Source organism: Vipera ursinii (assembly GCF_947247035.1).
Source record: "Vipera ursinii genome assembly, chromosome: 6".
In the NCBI taxonomy this organism is placed as follows: Eukaryota; Metazoa; Chordata; class Lepidosauria; order Squamata; family Viperidae; genus Vipera; species Vipera ursinii.
This window is the reverse complement of record NC_139515.1, coordinates 74,809,829-74,827,054: the sequence shown is the minus strand read 5'-3', so window position 1 is coordinate 74,827,054 and position 17,226 is coordinate 74,809,829. Positions and strand designations below refer to the sequence as shown.

The following is a 17,226-nucleotide window of genomic DNA, read 5'->3' as shown; positions in this document are numbered from 1 at the left end:
AGCAAAGACAAGAGTTGACACAGCAGGGAATTGTTTTGGAATTTATTTTATTTATTTTATTTTAATTCCATTTATATCCCGCCCTTCTCCGAAGACTCAGGGCGGCTTACAAGCTTAGCAGTAGCCTTCATTCTATGTATATGCCTGCTTATTAGGGCTTTCCCACACACCCCAAGCGGCATTATTACAAAGTCAGCTTAATTGCCCCCAACAATCTGGGTCCTCATTTTACCTACCTCGGAAGGATGGAAGGCTGAGTCAACCTTGAACCTGGTGGGATGCGAACCTGCACTAATTGCAGGCAGCTGGTGTTACTTAAGGAGGCATTAGCCCACTGCTCCACCAAGGAATGGTGGTCCTATCTTTAAATGACAGGTCAAAAAACTCAATACAAACCAGAAACACTATTATTAGGAATATTAGAAAAGAACATAAACAAAGCCGATACATACTTAATCATACATGCTATAACGGCGGCAAGAATTTTGCTTGCTCAAAATTGGAAAGTAGCTGAGGCTTCTAACGGGGATGCGCTAATAAAAAAAACTTGTATTGTGCAGAACTGGCCAAGATGACAAAAGAACTAAAAGATCAGGATGAAACAGAATATTACATAGTATGGAATAAATTTTACAAATGGAGGGGGAAAAGAAGGAAGTCGATAGAATGGATATCAGTAGAAAAAGGTTAACTGGAAATGTATAGCTGTATATAAGTATGTAATATTTACTTTCTTATGTACCACATGCAAAGTTACCAATATTGAATGATCAGACAAAGATGTATGTCAAAGATGATACACTACGTTCAATGTTTTTAATTTTTGTACTTAATGAAATGTGTAAAAAACAGAAAGAATATTTGCAGCCTATTACCCTGTTACTTCCCACAGCCCTTAGAACAGGGGTGTCAAACTGCCGGCCCGCGGGCCAGATGTGTCACGAGGAAACTGCGCCCACCCCATTGCCAACAATGGGGAAAAACTTCTGTGACATCGTGCAACGTCACGTGATGTCAAGAGTTTTACATGTCTGCCTTAGAAAGACTGCTTAGGAGAGGACTTGTACAGATGCTCAGATACTTTTAGAAGATATGCATGATTGAGGATTGAATTAGCTTTGGTTTCCTCTTGATTGACAATCTTAATAACAAAAGTAAAATCTTGTTGGACCATAAAAAAGGCTGAGCGCCAAAGAATTGAGGCCTTTGAACTGTGGTGCTGGAGAAGACTCCTGCGAGTCCCTTGGACGGCAAGGCGATCAAACCGGTCAGTCCTAGAGGAGATCAACCCTGACTGCTCTTTAGAAGGCCAGATCCTGAAGTGGAAACTCAAATACTTTGGCCACCTAATGGGAAGGAAGGACTCACTGGAGAAGAGCCTGATGCTGGGAAAGATTGAGGGCAATAGAAGAAGGGGACAACAGAGAATGAGGTGGCTGGATGGAGTCACTGAAGCAATAGGCATGAGCCTACATGGACTCCAGAAGATGGTAGAGGACAGGAAAGCCTCGAGGAACGTTGTCCATTGGGTCATGATGGGTCGGACACGACTTCGCAACTAACAACAACAACAAAATCTTGTTAATTCTTAAGAAGGCTATTGGACTTTAGAAATATCTCTGGATATGTTGGCCAGGAAGATGCAGCATTACACCAAAACAGAAGCATGTATTATAGGCATCTACCTTATTCCAGGGAAATTACCTACTTCAGATGTGATTGTATTCCGTCTGAAAGAACAGATGGGTAGACTCTGGGGATTCTTCTAAATCCAGCACCCTGAATAAAAGCACATGTGTTTTCTCTGGCAAAGAATGTGTTTTTCCAGTTCTAGCTGTTCTTGGATAAAGGTAATCCAGGCACCTTGTTCTTTGTAGTGCTAATCACAAAACTGATTATTGTGCTGTGCTATATGTGTCGCTGCCCTTGAGACTGCCATAGAAATCAACGTCAATGCATAATTACTTCATTAAACTATTAAAAGGAATAACCTAACTATGGAATAAATAAGGTCTATTTCATGGAATTGCATTGGCTACCAATATGTTTTCCCCACTCCTTAAAATTTCAGGAAGTTGATGCTGGAATTAGGATTAGATATTTGACAGACCAATTTTTTCCTGCATATCTGCCTGAGCACTAAGATCTGGTGAGGATCCCATCATGACAATGTTGTATCTGTCTCGGGGGTTCACTACGTAACAACCCGAGGGGGGAACTTTTTGACACAGGTGCCCCAAACTGTGAGACTGTTCCTTCCCCTCTGATTTATTACAATTAGTCCAGAGCCTATGTAGTAAACTGTTGGCACTTTAATTTGTGTTGTTGTGCCCGTTTGATTTTAATCTTCTAGTTCTTTTTAATATGAGAAAAATATTATTGTTTACATCATTTGTGGCAATGTTTGTATCTTTGCTTCAGCATCAGTAAATAAAGTCTCCTAGGAGCTAAGCTTGATTCCAGATGAATTCATTAATACAACCATGCAGTTATACTGGTAGGATTACAGAAATTATGTGCCACTGGGATGTCCTTGGGATTTAATTGTTTCACTTCCCAATCTGTCCTACAGTATTCTCCAGAGGAATCCATGCCAAGCATGAACCCCGTCTGACCTTTCTTAGCTTCCAGGCATAAACAAGTTAAACCAGGTGTTGTCTCCTGCTGAGACTATAATATGGATCATGTATAAAGAAAACATGCTTTAAAACATTTAGGCTGTCACATCATACCAAGCCAAAACAAGCATACAGTGCATTTTAGTAGAGTGTTAGAATGCCTAGACAAAGCTTAAGTCGAACCTTTGTCAAACAGTAAAGGTTAAGTTAGGCAAGAAAATGGTAAGTGAGCACCTGTCCAGCCTAGACAAGTTCAAATCACCAGGACCAGATGGATTACACCCCAAGGTTCTGAAGGAACTGGCAGACGTGATCTCAGAACCACTGAACTATATTTTTCAAAGATCCTGGAGCACTGGGGAACTACCAGAGGACTGGAAGAAAGCTGATGTAGTTCCATCTTCAAAAAAGGAAAAATAACAGACCCAGGAAACTACAGACCTATCAGCCTGACCTCAATACCTGGGAAGATTCTGGGGGAAAAAATTATTTTATTTTTTTTATTACATTTATATCCCACCCTTCTCCGAAGACTCAGGGCGGCTTACAAGCTTAGCAGTAGCCTTCATTCTATGTATATGCCTGCTTGTTAGGGCTTTCACACATACCCCAAGCGGCATTATTACAAAGTCAGCTTAATTGCCCCCAACAATCTGGGTCCTCATTTTACCTACCTCGGAAGGATGGAAGGCTGAGTCAACCTTGAGCCTGGTGGGACACGAACCTGCACTAATTGCAGGCAGCTGGTGTTACTTAAGGAGGCATTAGCCCTCTGCTCCACCAAGGCTCAAAAGATAATCAAACAACAAATCAGCGAACACCTTGATGCAAACAAAGTAATCACTAAAAGTCAACATGGGTTTGTCAAAAACAGATCATGCCAGACAAATCTTATTGCATTCTTTGACCAAGTGACAAAATTAGTGGACCAGAGGAATGCTGTAGATATAATTTACTTGGACTTCAGTAAGACATTTGATAAAGTAGATCACAACCTACTACTTGATAAGATAGAAAAATGTGGGTTAGATAGCATCACCACCAGATGGATTCGTAGCTGGCTGACAGGCCGTACTCAGCATGTGGTCCTCAATGGAACTGCATCTACATGGAAGGAAGTGTGTAGTGGGGTGCCCCAGGGCTCTGTTCTGGGCCCAGTGCTCTTCAACATCTTCATCAACGATTTGGATGAGGGGATAGATGGGGAACTCATCAAATTTGCAGACGACACCAAGCTGGCAGGAATAGCCAATATTCCAGAAGATAGGCTTAAGATACAGGAGGATCTGGACAGACTCGAACACTGGGCACTATCTAACAAAATGAAATTCAATTGTGAAAAAAGTAAGGTTCTACATTTAGGTAGGAAAAATCAAATGCACAGGTATAGTATAGGTGGTACCTTGCTCAATAGTAGCAACTGTGAGAGAGATCTCGGAGTCCTAGTGGACAATCACTTCAATATGAGCCAGCAGTGTGCTGCAGCTGCCAAAAAAGCCAGCACAGTGCTAGGCTGCATTAACAGAGGGATAGAATCGAGACCACATGAAGTGTTAATACCACTTTACAATGCCTTGGTAAGGCCACACCTGGAATACTGCATCCAGTTTTGGTCACCACGATGTAAAAAATATGTTGAGACTCTAGAAAGGGTACAGAGAAGAGCAACAAAGATGATTGGGGGACTGGAGGCTAAAACATATAGGGAACGGTTGCTGGAATTGGGTATGTGTAGTTTAATGAAGAGAAGGGTGAGGGGTGACATGATAGCAGTGTTCCAATATCTCAGGGGCTGCCACAAAGAAGAGGGAGTCAAGCTGTTCTCCAAAGCACCTGAAAGCAGGACAAGAAGCAACGGATGGAAACTAGTCAAGGAGAGAAGCAACCTAGAACTAAGGAGAAACTACCTGACACTTAGAACAATTAACCAGTGGAACAACCTGCCTCCAGAAGTGGTGAATGCTCCAACACTGGAAGTTTTTAAGAAGAGACTGGCCAGCCACTTGTCTGAAATGGTATAGGGTTTCCTGCCTGAGCAGGGGGTTGGACTAGATGACCTCCAAGGTCCCTTCCAACTACTACTACTACTTCTTCTTCTTCTTCTTCTTCTTCTTCTTCTTCTTCTTCTTCTTCTTCTTCTTCTTCTTCTTCTTCTTCTTCATTATTATTATTATTATTATTATTATTATTATTATTATTATTATTATTATATTTATTTATTTATTATTTTTTATTTATTATTATTTGTTGTTGTTGTTGTTGTACTTCAGGATCATCTAGAAAACTTGATGTTTTCTTGTCCCTAGACCAGGGGTAGGCAACCTCGGCTCTTTTATGACTCATGGACTTCAACTCAGGAATTCTGGGAGTTGGGAGTCCATGAGTCATAAAAGAGCCGAGGTTGCCTACCCCTGCCCTAGACTGAAGCAGCCTATTGTTTTCCAGCAGAGATCATATAACAGCTTGTCTCAACTGGGTATCCTCCTAGCCAGTGAAACCTCCGCACACATCAAGAGTTTAACAGAGAATGTTCTGTTACCAACAGACATGGAAATACTGATCTTGTAAAGGCTTCTTTCCAGGCCTGGGAAATTATTGAGAAAAAAAAGTACCTTGGTTTTAGAACAACAAATGCAGAGGCAGGCTATTGCATCAGCAACAGCAGTGCTATAATTCCTGCTTGTATTTAGATTTTTTCACCTGGGAGACTGTGAAGACAGATTAAGCAAAATAATAAAAGCAGAGAATAAATAAAAGCTTTGGAACCATTCTCTCCCCAAGAGCCCTTATGGCCTTCATTTGGGACCATCTCCTCTACAGAAAGAAAATAAAAATAAAAACTAGAGACGGCTTCTACCTACACAAGGTGGAAATTTTACTGAGCTAAAATAGCAAAAAAATTTTTAAAAATGCTTTACATTGCTACACCTCAAAATAAATGTTTTACTGGCAGCAAGACAGTGCTTGCAGTCTCAAAGACTGCCTTTACAAGCCACTAGCAAATCCTTAAACTAAACAGAGGTATATTTTCCTCCAGCTTTTGGCAGCTGTCTTTTAAATTGCTATGTGAAAGAAAGAGAACCCATGTCTTCTAAGAGCCTGGAATTATTTATATACACACACATGCATAGACAGAAGAGGGACAGCCACACCAAGCAAACAAGGACTTCCAAGTTGCACAGACTTTATCTGCATATTTATCTGCTTATTTTGATTGGATCGTATTACAGGTAATCCTCAATTTGCAACCATTTGTTTAGGGACCGTTCAAAGCTGAAAAAAAGTGACTTATGACTGTTTTGCATACTTAGTACTGTTCCAAGATTCCTATGGTCACATGATCAAAATTCAGGCACTTGGCAACTGCCCAGGGTTCATGTTATCATGATTTGTAATTTTCCCTGCCGGCTTCCAACAAGCAAAGTCAATGGGGGAAGTCAGGTTTGCCAAATGGCCACATGATTTATTTAACTACCGCAATGATTTGCTTAACAACTGTGGTAAAAAGGTCATAAAATGGAGCAAAACTCCCCAACCGCCTTGCTTAGCAAAGGAAATTTTGGTCTTAAGTCAAGGATTACCTGTACTGCAGGATCCAATATGGGTCGGACACTGGGACCAGAGGTTTAGCCTTCCAAGCTTTAGGACTCATGCTACAGCCCATCTTCAAGGAACCTCTCACTAGTAGTGTGTTGCTAGAGAGTAAATAGTAAATAGTACAGGTAGTACTGTATTGTTTACTATCCATAATAGTACAGTACTATTTATGAAGTCATAACTAAATTATATTTGAATCTATCTTGATTGTTTAGATTTTCTTACATCCATACTGCCCTATTCACCTTATGTAATCTTACAAGAAATAATGGTTGGAAACTGATCAAAGAGAGAAGCAACCTGGAATTAAGGAGAAAGTTCCTGAAAGTGAGGACAGATTACTAATCTGTTTTAACCTACTTTTTAATGTGTTTTAACTTATTTGTGGGCATTTTGTCTAATCGTTTTTAATTTTTGTATCTTGTTTTTTTAATATGTATTGCCCTGTTCACCGCCCTGAGTCCTTCGGGAGAAGGGTGGTATACAAATAAAATTAATAATAATAATAATAATAATAATAATAATAATAATAATAATAATAATAATAATAATAATAATAATTAACCAGTGGAACAGCTTGCCTCCAGAAATCGTGAGCGCTCCATCACTGGAGATTTTTAAGAAGAGACTGGACAGTCACTTGTCTGAAATGGTATAAGTTCTCCTGCTTGATCAGGGGGCTGGACTAGAAGACCTCCAAGGTCCCTTCCAGATTCTATTCTATTCTATTCTATTCTATTCTATTCTATTCTATTCTATTCTATTCTATTCTATTCTATTCTATTGAATCTGAAAAAGTAGACCTATTTTATTGTCTTTCACAGATGACAAATGTATTACATTCATAGCACAAATGCAGAAGTATTATAAGAGATGCATTATAATAGTTACAATAAATTACTGTACTATTCATTTTCAGTTTTATATTGGGAAAATATTATATTATTACATTATAAGAAATATCTCTTTATTTTTTCTCACGCTGTTATATTTCATTGCCAAAACTTTGATATGAGAATAATAGACCCAGTATCTATGTACACAGAAGAATTTTTTAACGAACAGTGTCCATAGAAATGTTTTCTCAATTAGAGAAATTAGTATCTCCCCTTTCCATGAAGGAATTAATATTACCTTCCTATTTCAAGATTCAATTTATGTGAACTTTCTTTATTAATTTTAATAGTGGCAAAGGGCATATTTACTATGACAAAGTATGAAGTATGTATATAGTTCATGTTACAAAGAGTTATGCAATATATTGATTAAATAATTATGTACCACAAGCTTGTATCATTTTATCAAATCAGCATATTAAAAAGGTCTTGTGTCATGTACTTAGGAAACTTTTATTTACAATTACTATCTTTAACTTGAACATTATGAGAAAATTCTTTTCTTTGTTTTAAAAATCACCTGAGGGTATATTTGTGTACTTGGTTCTTATGTAGTCAACCTCACTCTAAATCAGGGTTTCCCAACACCCGGGAATTGACCAGGATGCCAAACGGTCAAAGAATGGCCTGTCCTTTTCCCTAAGCAGAGAGAGCAAATAATCCATTTTTAATCCCCTGTAGTCTGGGATATTCCCTGAATGCTATTTTTTATCTTTCATTATGCTGACTGAGATGACAAAGCTACAGTTAAAACTTGCATGTAATCAAACCATGGCTTAGCAGAACATTTCCCAATAAAAGGCCTTTCAAACATACACTACAATTCCCATCTCACATCCATTGACACGAAAACATATTGTACATTTATTGATTACAGCTCTTCAGGTAACAATTCCTATTACCTATTAACAGGAGTTGCCCCAAAGAAGAGGGAGTCAAGCTATTCTCCAAAGCACCTGAAGGCAGGACAAGAAGCAACGGATGGAAACTAGTCAAGGAGAGAAGCAACCTAGAACTAAGGAGAAACTTCCTGACAGTTAGAACAATTAATCAGTGGAACAACCTGCCTCCAGAAGTTGTGAATGCTCCAACACTGGAAGTTTTTAAGAAGAGACTGGACAGCCATTTGCCTGAAATGGTATAAGGTTTCCTGCCTGAGCAGGGGGTTGGACTAGATGACCTCCAAGGTCCCTTCCAACTTTACTATTATTACCTGTTCGTGAGCAGATGGAAGGAAATACTGAATACTGTACATCAAACCTGGGCATTTTATAGCCTGTGGGGCCCATGGTGGTGGTAGGTATTGTTGTTAGATGGTGGGGCATCATCAGTGGCAGGGGGTGGAGCAATGGCAGAAGGGGTGAGGGCAGCTCTGGAGAGTGGGGGCAGCGTTGGTGCATGGAATGGCATTTTGGGGAAGTAGGGAGCAGTGGTGGATGTCGGCAGCAGGGGCCATGGCAACGGCATCCCTTCACAATAGTCCCAGTTTCTCATGTGATCTTTTGGGAAAATTAATTACCCACTCCTGCTATAAATCCTCCCTTAAGTTCTCACCTCATCAAATGGCCTGGGCTCCACCTTTTAGAACTAACCATGATTGACTGAATAAATCACAACTGCTCAAACTCGCAGGCCATCAAGTCATAAGGTATCAACTGCCATGGCTGGATTGCACACACTAAACCCAAACCAATTAAATGACTTGATGTCTTGGTATAATTCAATGTTTCTCAACCTTGACAATTTGAAGATGTGTTGATTTTAGCTCCTAGAATTCCCCAGCCAGCAAAGCAAATGACTGAGTCTTTGCCTACTTCTAAACTTATAAAAATCCTGCCCTTACGCCCCACTGTCAGTGACTGGCCAATTCATATATAATGGGCTGCATGTACCCTAATGTGCCTTAAAGAAAGTATGAATGTATTAAAGAGGTGATCCATCTCTCAGCTTTATGTATTATACAGGTAGTCCTTACTTAATGATTGCCCTGTTTAGTGGCTGTTCAAAGTTATGGTATCTTTGAAAAAATAGCTGTACAATTAGTCCTTGCGCTTATGACCATTACGTGATTGCGAATGGAACTTTTCTCAATTGGTGGGTGTTTACAAATGTTTCACTGTCCCATGGTCATGTGATCACCATTTCTGTCCTTCACAGCTAGCTTCTGACAAGCAGAGTCAAGGGAAAAGCTGGTAGTAAAATTACAAGCCAGCAGTAAAATGTTATATAGTTGGCAGTAAAAAGAAATAGACAGTAAAGTTACAAAACATACTTTTCACTTAAACATGTACATTCAGTTTCAACTCTTGACTGAGTTGATGCAATTATTTCCTTAAAAAGAAAAACAATGAAAGCTAACAAGCAGGAAAATATTAGGTATTGTATTTACTGATAAATAAATGAAATATAAAAAAAAGCATGGAAAGAACTGAAAGAAACAGTAATTCAGAATATGGAGAGACATACTGATGCATATTGAACCTATATTTGTTTAGCTCGTACACCAAATACCTTATAAGAATGGAAGGATTAGAAATGACTGGAATCCTAACAGTTAAAGATAAACTTTCTTAGTTGCAAGTAAAGACAACTTATAAGAGCTCACTGAAAGATTAAAATGGAATGTGAAAAATTTGGGTTAATGCTAAATATTAAGAAGACAAAGGTAATATCAACCAGTATGCTTATTGAATTCATAATAATTTATGGTTTTCAGGGCCTGGAGAAATACGAAGAGTCTCTTAATCATAGAAGAAAGGCAGTGACAAACATAGGAAGAATAAGGTTATTTCTATGACAAGAAAGATCAGAATCTGCAAAGCAATTACGAAATTGAAAAAGACAGAGCAAGAAGGAAGACATAATTGATTAACAAAGATGGAGACGGCTGATAAGAATAAGATGAACCGTAAGATGAATCAATCAATCACTCCTGGAAAAAAAATAAAGATTGCTCCCTTGAGATGAGGTTCAACAGGCAGAAGAAACCTGCTTATTATGAGCATGAAATATGAACAGATGACAAATAAGCAAAAACTATTCTGTTTGGTTGAAAGAAGCGGGAGAAGGGAAGACAATGGGTAAGGCAGATTTTTGAACCAAAGCGATTTTTGAAAAGTTCACGGAAAAATAACAAACTGTCACCAGAAACATGTTAAGATGGTTTGGCCAAATTTAACATTGTCAACCTTTTTGTTTCCCTTTTCGAATCAACTGGACATGCAGAAACTTAGAAGAAACAAGTATACATAGTCCCCGACTTACGACCACAATTGACTCCAAAATTTCCATTGCTAAGCAAGACAGGTGTTAAGTGCGTTTGGCCACTTTTATGATCCTTTTTGCCACATTTGTTAAGCAAACCACTGCAGTCATTAAAAGAATTGTGCTGTCAGTAAGCGAACCTGGCTTCCCCCATTGATTTTGCTTGTCAGAAGCCAGCTGCGAAGGTTACAAATGCTGATCACATGACATCAGGATGCCGCAACCCTCGTAAATACTTGCTGGTTGCCACGATTTTGATCATGTGACTCTAGGGATGCTGCAACGGTCATAAGTGTGAAAACTGGTCATAAGTCATTTTTTTCAGTGCCACTGTAACTCTGAACAGTCACTAGACCAATGGTCGAGGATTATCTGTATCTTAGTTACTTGTCCAGAATCCTTACATTTCTGCCTAATTTTAAATGACATGCTAATATAAGTGTTTAGTACATCATATAACAATAGGCATTTTCATCACTAAAAGCACCCTAAATACTGTATGCATTTACATTTGCCCATTAAGCCTTACTGTGGGCTTTTTTTTTTAACCATTGTTTAGGTTGAAGTATTATCCACCCATCCTTGAATGGGCCAAAGTTATCCCAGCACCAAATCCATTGTCTGTTCTGCCAAACCATCCTTGTCACTGTTCCCCACTGCATGAAAAACAGGGGCGGCTGATGTAGCAAGTACCTTGTAATAAATGGAGAAGTGCTATTAGAAGTATAGAGAAAGGATGAATTAAAGCTGCCTGGCAGCTGGGCTGGGAGGTAGATGAAGGCAACCGCATGGGAGCACCGCAGAAAAAAGGATGATGCCATGGCATACCTTGGGCTGTGGCGAAGCGCCGATGGGGCCTGTACAATTACAAACACAGGCAACGCCCTCCCCTGCCCTCCCAAGGCCAACCTGTGGAGTTCTGCACACCAGGACTGCAATGAGAAGGGCTTCCTGTGGTTCAGGGCACATGCCAAGATGCCCGCTGCTCTTAAGATGAGGAATTTATACAGACAGGACGGAAAGCTGATGCCAGGAGGACTAAGTTTTAAGCCAAGTTTAAGCCGGCTTGGAGCCCAGTTGATGCCCGGCAAGGACCAAGCCGGCCCCAGACCCTAGTTCAGCAAGGGGAGGACCCCCGTTGCTCACCACCACCACCACCCCACCACCAAATAGTAACTCACTGTGGTTCAGGGGGTGTCCATTCCGGTCGGCCAGCACCACCAGCTCCAGGTAGGCTGCGCAGAGCCCCACGGCCAGCAGCCCGAAGACCAGCAGGAGGCGAAACCTTCTCCTTAGCGCCTTGCCCAGAAGGAACGCGAGGGTCCTCATCCCGCTTCAGTCGAAGCCGGAAGAAACGAACATGCTGCTGCTGCGGCGGCTGTTGCCGTGGCAGCGTTCGCCCGGTTCGGCTCCTCCGCAAGGCTTCACCTGCTACGGAGCCCGCAAGTGTTCGCCGGCGCCGGGTGGCTGCTCCGGGACCCCAACATCGAAGTTGTCCCGCACGCGCTCAAATCCCCCGTCCTTCCTTCCTTCCTTCCTTCCTTCCTTCCTTCCTTCCTTCCTTCCTTCCTTCCTTCCTTCCTTCCTTCCTTCCTTCCTTCCCTTCCCTTCCCTTCCCTTCCCTTCCCTTCCCTTCCTTCCTTCCCTCCCTCCCTCCGGAGCCTCTTCTCGCCCCTTCGGATTGGGCTCCGAGCTCTGCCTGCTTTCCGGCCACCTTCCGCAGGTATCGTCCCGCTCCCTTCGCTTCTCGGCCAGGCGATCCGCCCAGGTCCCACTTTTTCTGCCTGCCTGCCTGCCTGCCTGCCTTCGCTCGCCCCGCTGCCAACGCCGAGCGGGCTCGTCTCCTCTTCTTCCCCGTCTCGTCCACGCGCTTTCTTCTTGCCCAAACCCAGCCAGCCCGATGCAGGGGCGGGACCTCCTCCTCCTCCTCCTCCCACAGCCTCCTCCTTCACCGAAGACAACGACTCTCCTTCCCTTCCTGCTCTCCTCGGGCACCTGTGCGCCGCCGCCCAGACGCCCCGTCTCCCGGCATCCTGGCTTTGAACGGTTCCTTAAGGCTGCGCTGATGGGTGCGGGGGGGCGGGTGGGGGGGGTCCGAGGAGAGGCCCCAGATCCCAGCCCGAGCTGATCTAAAAAGTCGCGGAAGGGAAGGGCCCGCGGAGGAAGGACGTTCGGGGGAACGGTTGGGAAGCCACGGTTCACCCAAGCAGGGCTTAAAATCACTTCGTCCGACTCTGGGCTCCCTCCAGGAATCCGAATGAAAGCATCCCAATCTGTGGCTTGTCCAGCCTGCGCTTGAATGCCTCGCCTTATTAACTCTCCGGGGTTGGGGATCTTCTGTCCGACTATTCTTCTTGGCCAGGAACTCATTGGGAACACCAACATCTGACTTCCTCTAACTTAAAACTGCTCCTGCTGACAAGTGGCCAATGGTGGGAAAAGGCCTGCTTCTATCTGGCTTTCACCTAAGATTGGGCAATGAATTTCTGTCTAGAAGCTCAAATCCCTACTTTGGAGCTAGCAGGGAAGCACCAAGAAGATAGGTATTCTCAAAGTGCGGTCAACAAAGTCAAAATGGTGATTGCGCATGCGGCTATTGAACTCCCCCCCCCCAAGGGAGGGGTCTCCAACCTTGGCAATGTTATGACTTGTGGACTTCAACTCCCAGAATTCCTCAGCTGGCAATGCCCTGTTTTGGTTGGTAGGCTAAGGGTTTTTTCTCTGCCTTTTCTGATTCTTTACCAAGAAAAATACAGAGACATCAATGCATTTTGCACCTATCAAATATTAAGCTTTTAGGGAAGCAGCTTTGTCCTCTCCTTGACTTGCAGACCTAGTTGAGGTGATGGACATTTCCCTTTCTCTTCTCTATGCCAAAGGAAAATCTCCAAAAAAGTGAACTTGTTATGGGCTTCTGGCAGTGCTATAACTATAGCTACATCTGAGCTTCTTCTCAGCCCAACCCACCTCACAAGGTTGTTGTAGGAGGGGAAATAGGAAGGAGTAATATTTATGTTTGCCACTTCGGGTTACTTATAAATTAAGAAAGGCAGAATAAAAATCAAATAAATAACTAACTAAATAAGTAATATATGGTCTCTGCCATCCATGACTCTCATTCATGGCTTATTTTCTTTGTTTTGGAGTGGGGGAAGGGTTGCTCCTAAAACTTAGCTGCTTTATCTCATCGTATTCATTTATGATATTTCTGCAAGCCCTGAAGATTCCTTTGGATAGCTCAGTTTTGAAAGCAAAGCTGTCATCATTCCAGGATGTGGGAACAGCATTCAAAGGATTTATGTTGACCAAACAATCGCCTATTGCAGACATGTCAAACACAAGTCCCGGCCCGTGAAGTGGTTTCATGTGGCCCGCAAAGCCATCCTGGAAACAGTGAGAGAACGTCCCCCACTGCCTTGGCCCTGGCCCAGAGACCCTCCTCCTGCCAGAGACCCTCAGATCTGTCCCACTCCTGCCCAGGCACCCATAGGCACCCTTGATGCGAACCATGTAGAGCTGGCCATGACCACCCAGTAGGCCATACGCACTTTAGCCATGCCCACCCAGTAGGCCACGCCCACCCAGGCCACACCCACCCAGCCCCCTGAGGGCAACCGCAATGCTGATGCGGCCCTCAATGAAATTGAGTTCGACACCCCTGGCCTATTGCATAGAATTTTAAGCTGCATGGGACTTTGTCCCCTGTCATCACTGTAATTGATATGGGCAGAGAGGAAATTAATTTTCATGAAAAATGATGAAGGAAGTGAATGGGAGAGAGCAGGCATTCTCCTAGCTAGAAATAAGCTTCATCTCACTGATCCCTCAGCACAAAGAGAAGAGACTAATGCAGGGGTAGGCAACCTTGGCTCTTTTATGACTCGTGGACTTCTTTTTTTTTTAATCCCATTTATATCCTGCCCTTCTCCGAAGACTCAGGGCGGCTTACAATCTAAAGCACAATGTGTTTAGCAATAGCCTTCATTCTATGTATATACCTGCTTATTAAGCTGCATTATTACAAAGTCAGCTTATTGCCCCCAACAATCTGGGTCCTCATTTTACCTACCTCGGAAGGATGGAAGGCTGAGGCAACCTTGAGCCTGGTGGGATGCGAACCTGCACTAGTTGGCAACTCTGAAAAAAGTGACTGACTGTTTTTCCAACAACCATTGCAGCATCTCCAGGGTCACATGATTGAAATTTGGACGCCTGGCAACTGGTTCATATTTATGACGGTTGCAGTGTCCCGCAGTCCGGCGATCACTTCTGACAAGCAAAGTCAATGGGAAAGCCAGGTTCACTTAACAGCCATGTTACTAATTTAACAATTGCAATCACTCACTTAACATCTGGGACAAGAAAGGTCTTAAATTGTGGCAATTTATCAACTGTCTCTCTGAGCAACAGAAATTTTGGGCTCAACCCCGCATAAGTGAGGACTACCTGTACTGTACTATAAAATAACTCAGAACTCAAAGTAGTTTCAGAAGCTGAATTTTGATCCAGGGAAGGTCCAGCCAGAGGACAAAAGAGGACTGACCTACTGTTAACTTTCTTGGCATCCACAACAAAAATTACAGTGAAAAATGAAAAAAAGGACTTAGGCATAGATGTATATGAAACTACTTTTCCCAGCATCGAAAAACCTTTTTTTCAATCACGATATTTTTACAACTCTTGGTTTTAAAAGAATATATATTACCAATAATGTTGAATTGACAGTGATGCATTTCCATATTTCACCATACAAACCATGCAATCTCCACACCATAGTGACCATAGACTTGAAGGCAATTGCTGAAATCAAGAAACAAATCAAAGCAAATCTAGGCTGCCAATTCTGTCATTCAACAAGGAAAGAAAGAAGCAGACAATTTATAAGATCATACCCCGAGCTACAAGCATTCTCCTTCATCGGTATCATAATATATGAATGTTTGAATGGCTGCTGTTATGAAAACACTAAAAAAGGCCACAAAAGAACCCAAATTTGATTTTAAGGGTATGCCTGCAGGCAAAAAACATGAGGATGAAAAGAAGAATATGCCTTGCTTTTGCCATTCATCTATCAACTCTAAGAATTTTAATTTTAGGAATGAAAAGAATTTTAATAATATTTAATAATTATAGAAGATATTGCAATCAAATAAGTATATTTTAACGAAGATCATTGCAAAGATCACTGAAATCCCAAAGGTGCTTTTTCAGGAGGCAACTGGACTTTCTTGCATTTTCTTTGAAGACGTTTCACTTCTCATTCAAGATGTTTCTTCAGCTCTGACTGGATGGTGGGGAATGGAAGGATTTATATTCCTTGCAGACAGCTGCTCATTTCCATTCTTTTAGAGCAGGGGTCTTCAAACTTGGCCCTTTTATGACTTGTGGACTTCAACTCCCAGAATTCCTCAGCCAGCAAAGCTGGCTGAGGAATTCTGGGAGTTGAAGTCCACAAGTCATAAAAGGGCCAAGTTTGAAGACCCCTGTTTTAGAGAGTAGTTGAGGCCATTTGGAGGTTTACCTGACCAGAGTCACCTGAGCAATGCAAATGTTCTTGGCTGCTGGATGTTTTCTGCCCCGTGTCCCTTCACTGTTGAAGACAGCCGCGGGTTGTTGGGGATGAGTCTGTGCTGCCTGCATCTCAAACCAAGGCGCAAATGGTTCCTGTAGTCTGCAATCTTTTCTGGAAATCCATTCCTAATACCGCTTCTTAGATGGGAAGTGAAACATCTTCAAAGGCAAAACAAGAAAGTCCAGTTGCCTGCTGAAAAAGCACCTTTGGGACAACCATGACTTGGATGACTGAAAATCTCCATAGACATTTAGCTATGCACTTTGAGATGTACACCCATTGAATGGTGTGAGATTATTATTATTTTTTTTATTCCATTTATATCCCGCCCTTCTCCGAAGACTCAGGGTGGCTTACAAGCTTAGCAGTAGCCTTCATTCTATGTATATGCCTGCTTATTAGGGCTTTCACACACCACACCCCCAAGCGGCATTATTACAAAGTCAGCTTAATTGCCCCCAACAATCTGGGTCCTCATATTACCTACCTCGGAAGGATGGAAGGCTGAGTCAACCTTGAGCCTGGTGGGATGCGAACCTGCACTAATTGCAGGCAGCTGGTGTTACTTAAGGATTTGAAAGGATTTAGAGAAAACACTGCAGGCTACAGGAGCCATCTCTACCTAGATTTCGAAAATGCAGCCTGCCTCCAATTTATTTGTCCAGTGTCTTTCTGCTGGCTTGGAACAGGACACGGACCAGATTTTATTTCCAACACTAGTAAACTGCATCCATGAACATCAACTAGCAGTCAGAAGACATGATGAAAATTCCTTTGTTATATATCACATGCACAGACTTAATCATAGTTTCAACTGGGATATTATGAGCATCCTAGATCAAGCTAAGTCCAAAAATGTGAGGGAATTCTTGGAAGCTTGGCACTCAGACAAATCAGCCATCAACAGAAGTGACACCAGAAATACCGGTATATAAGAGTTGTTACCTAGGCAAAGTGGTCTGAAATATTCTTTAAGTCCTAGAAAACAAGGTAAGTACCAAAGTACCAAAGGAAAGGGGACATGTTTGCTACAATGCATTGTAAAAAAATGAAGTGGAAGTGTTTGTCTACCATGAAATGAATCACAGCTGGTGAAGTATACAGAAGTAGGGAGATGACCTTGTGGGAAGAATCCAGAGAAAGAAATATTTTGGGAAATATTAAAAAGGCAGGATATATTTCCCCAAAGGATTTTAAAGGCAGAAACCAACCCCCTCCAAGTCTCTCTGCCCCAGACAGAAACTAGGTCTGCAGAAATACAGATATGATAATCTTGTCA

At 42.0% G+C, this 17,226-nt stretch overlaps 1 protein-coding gene across 1 annotated transcript in view; it reads right to left on the bottom strand.

Annotated features, from left to right (window-relative positions):
- B4GALNT3 (beta-1,4-N-acetyl-galactosaminyltransferase 3) overlaps positions 1-11,966 on the bottom strand; it is an 88,173-nt gene extending 76,207 nt beyond the window's left edge. The window contains exon 1 of the mRNA XM_083366810.1: positions 11,557-11,966. Coding sequence (XP_083222936.1) covers positions 11,557-11,704 — 148 coding nt within the window. The 5' untranslated portion in view covers positions 11,705-11,966. The remainder of the gene's footprint in view (positions 1-11,556) is intronic.
- Between the last annotated feature and the right edge of the window lie 5,260 nt (positions 11,967-17,226).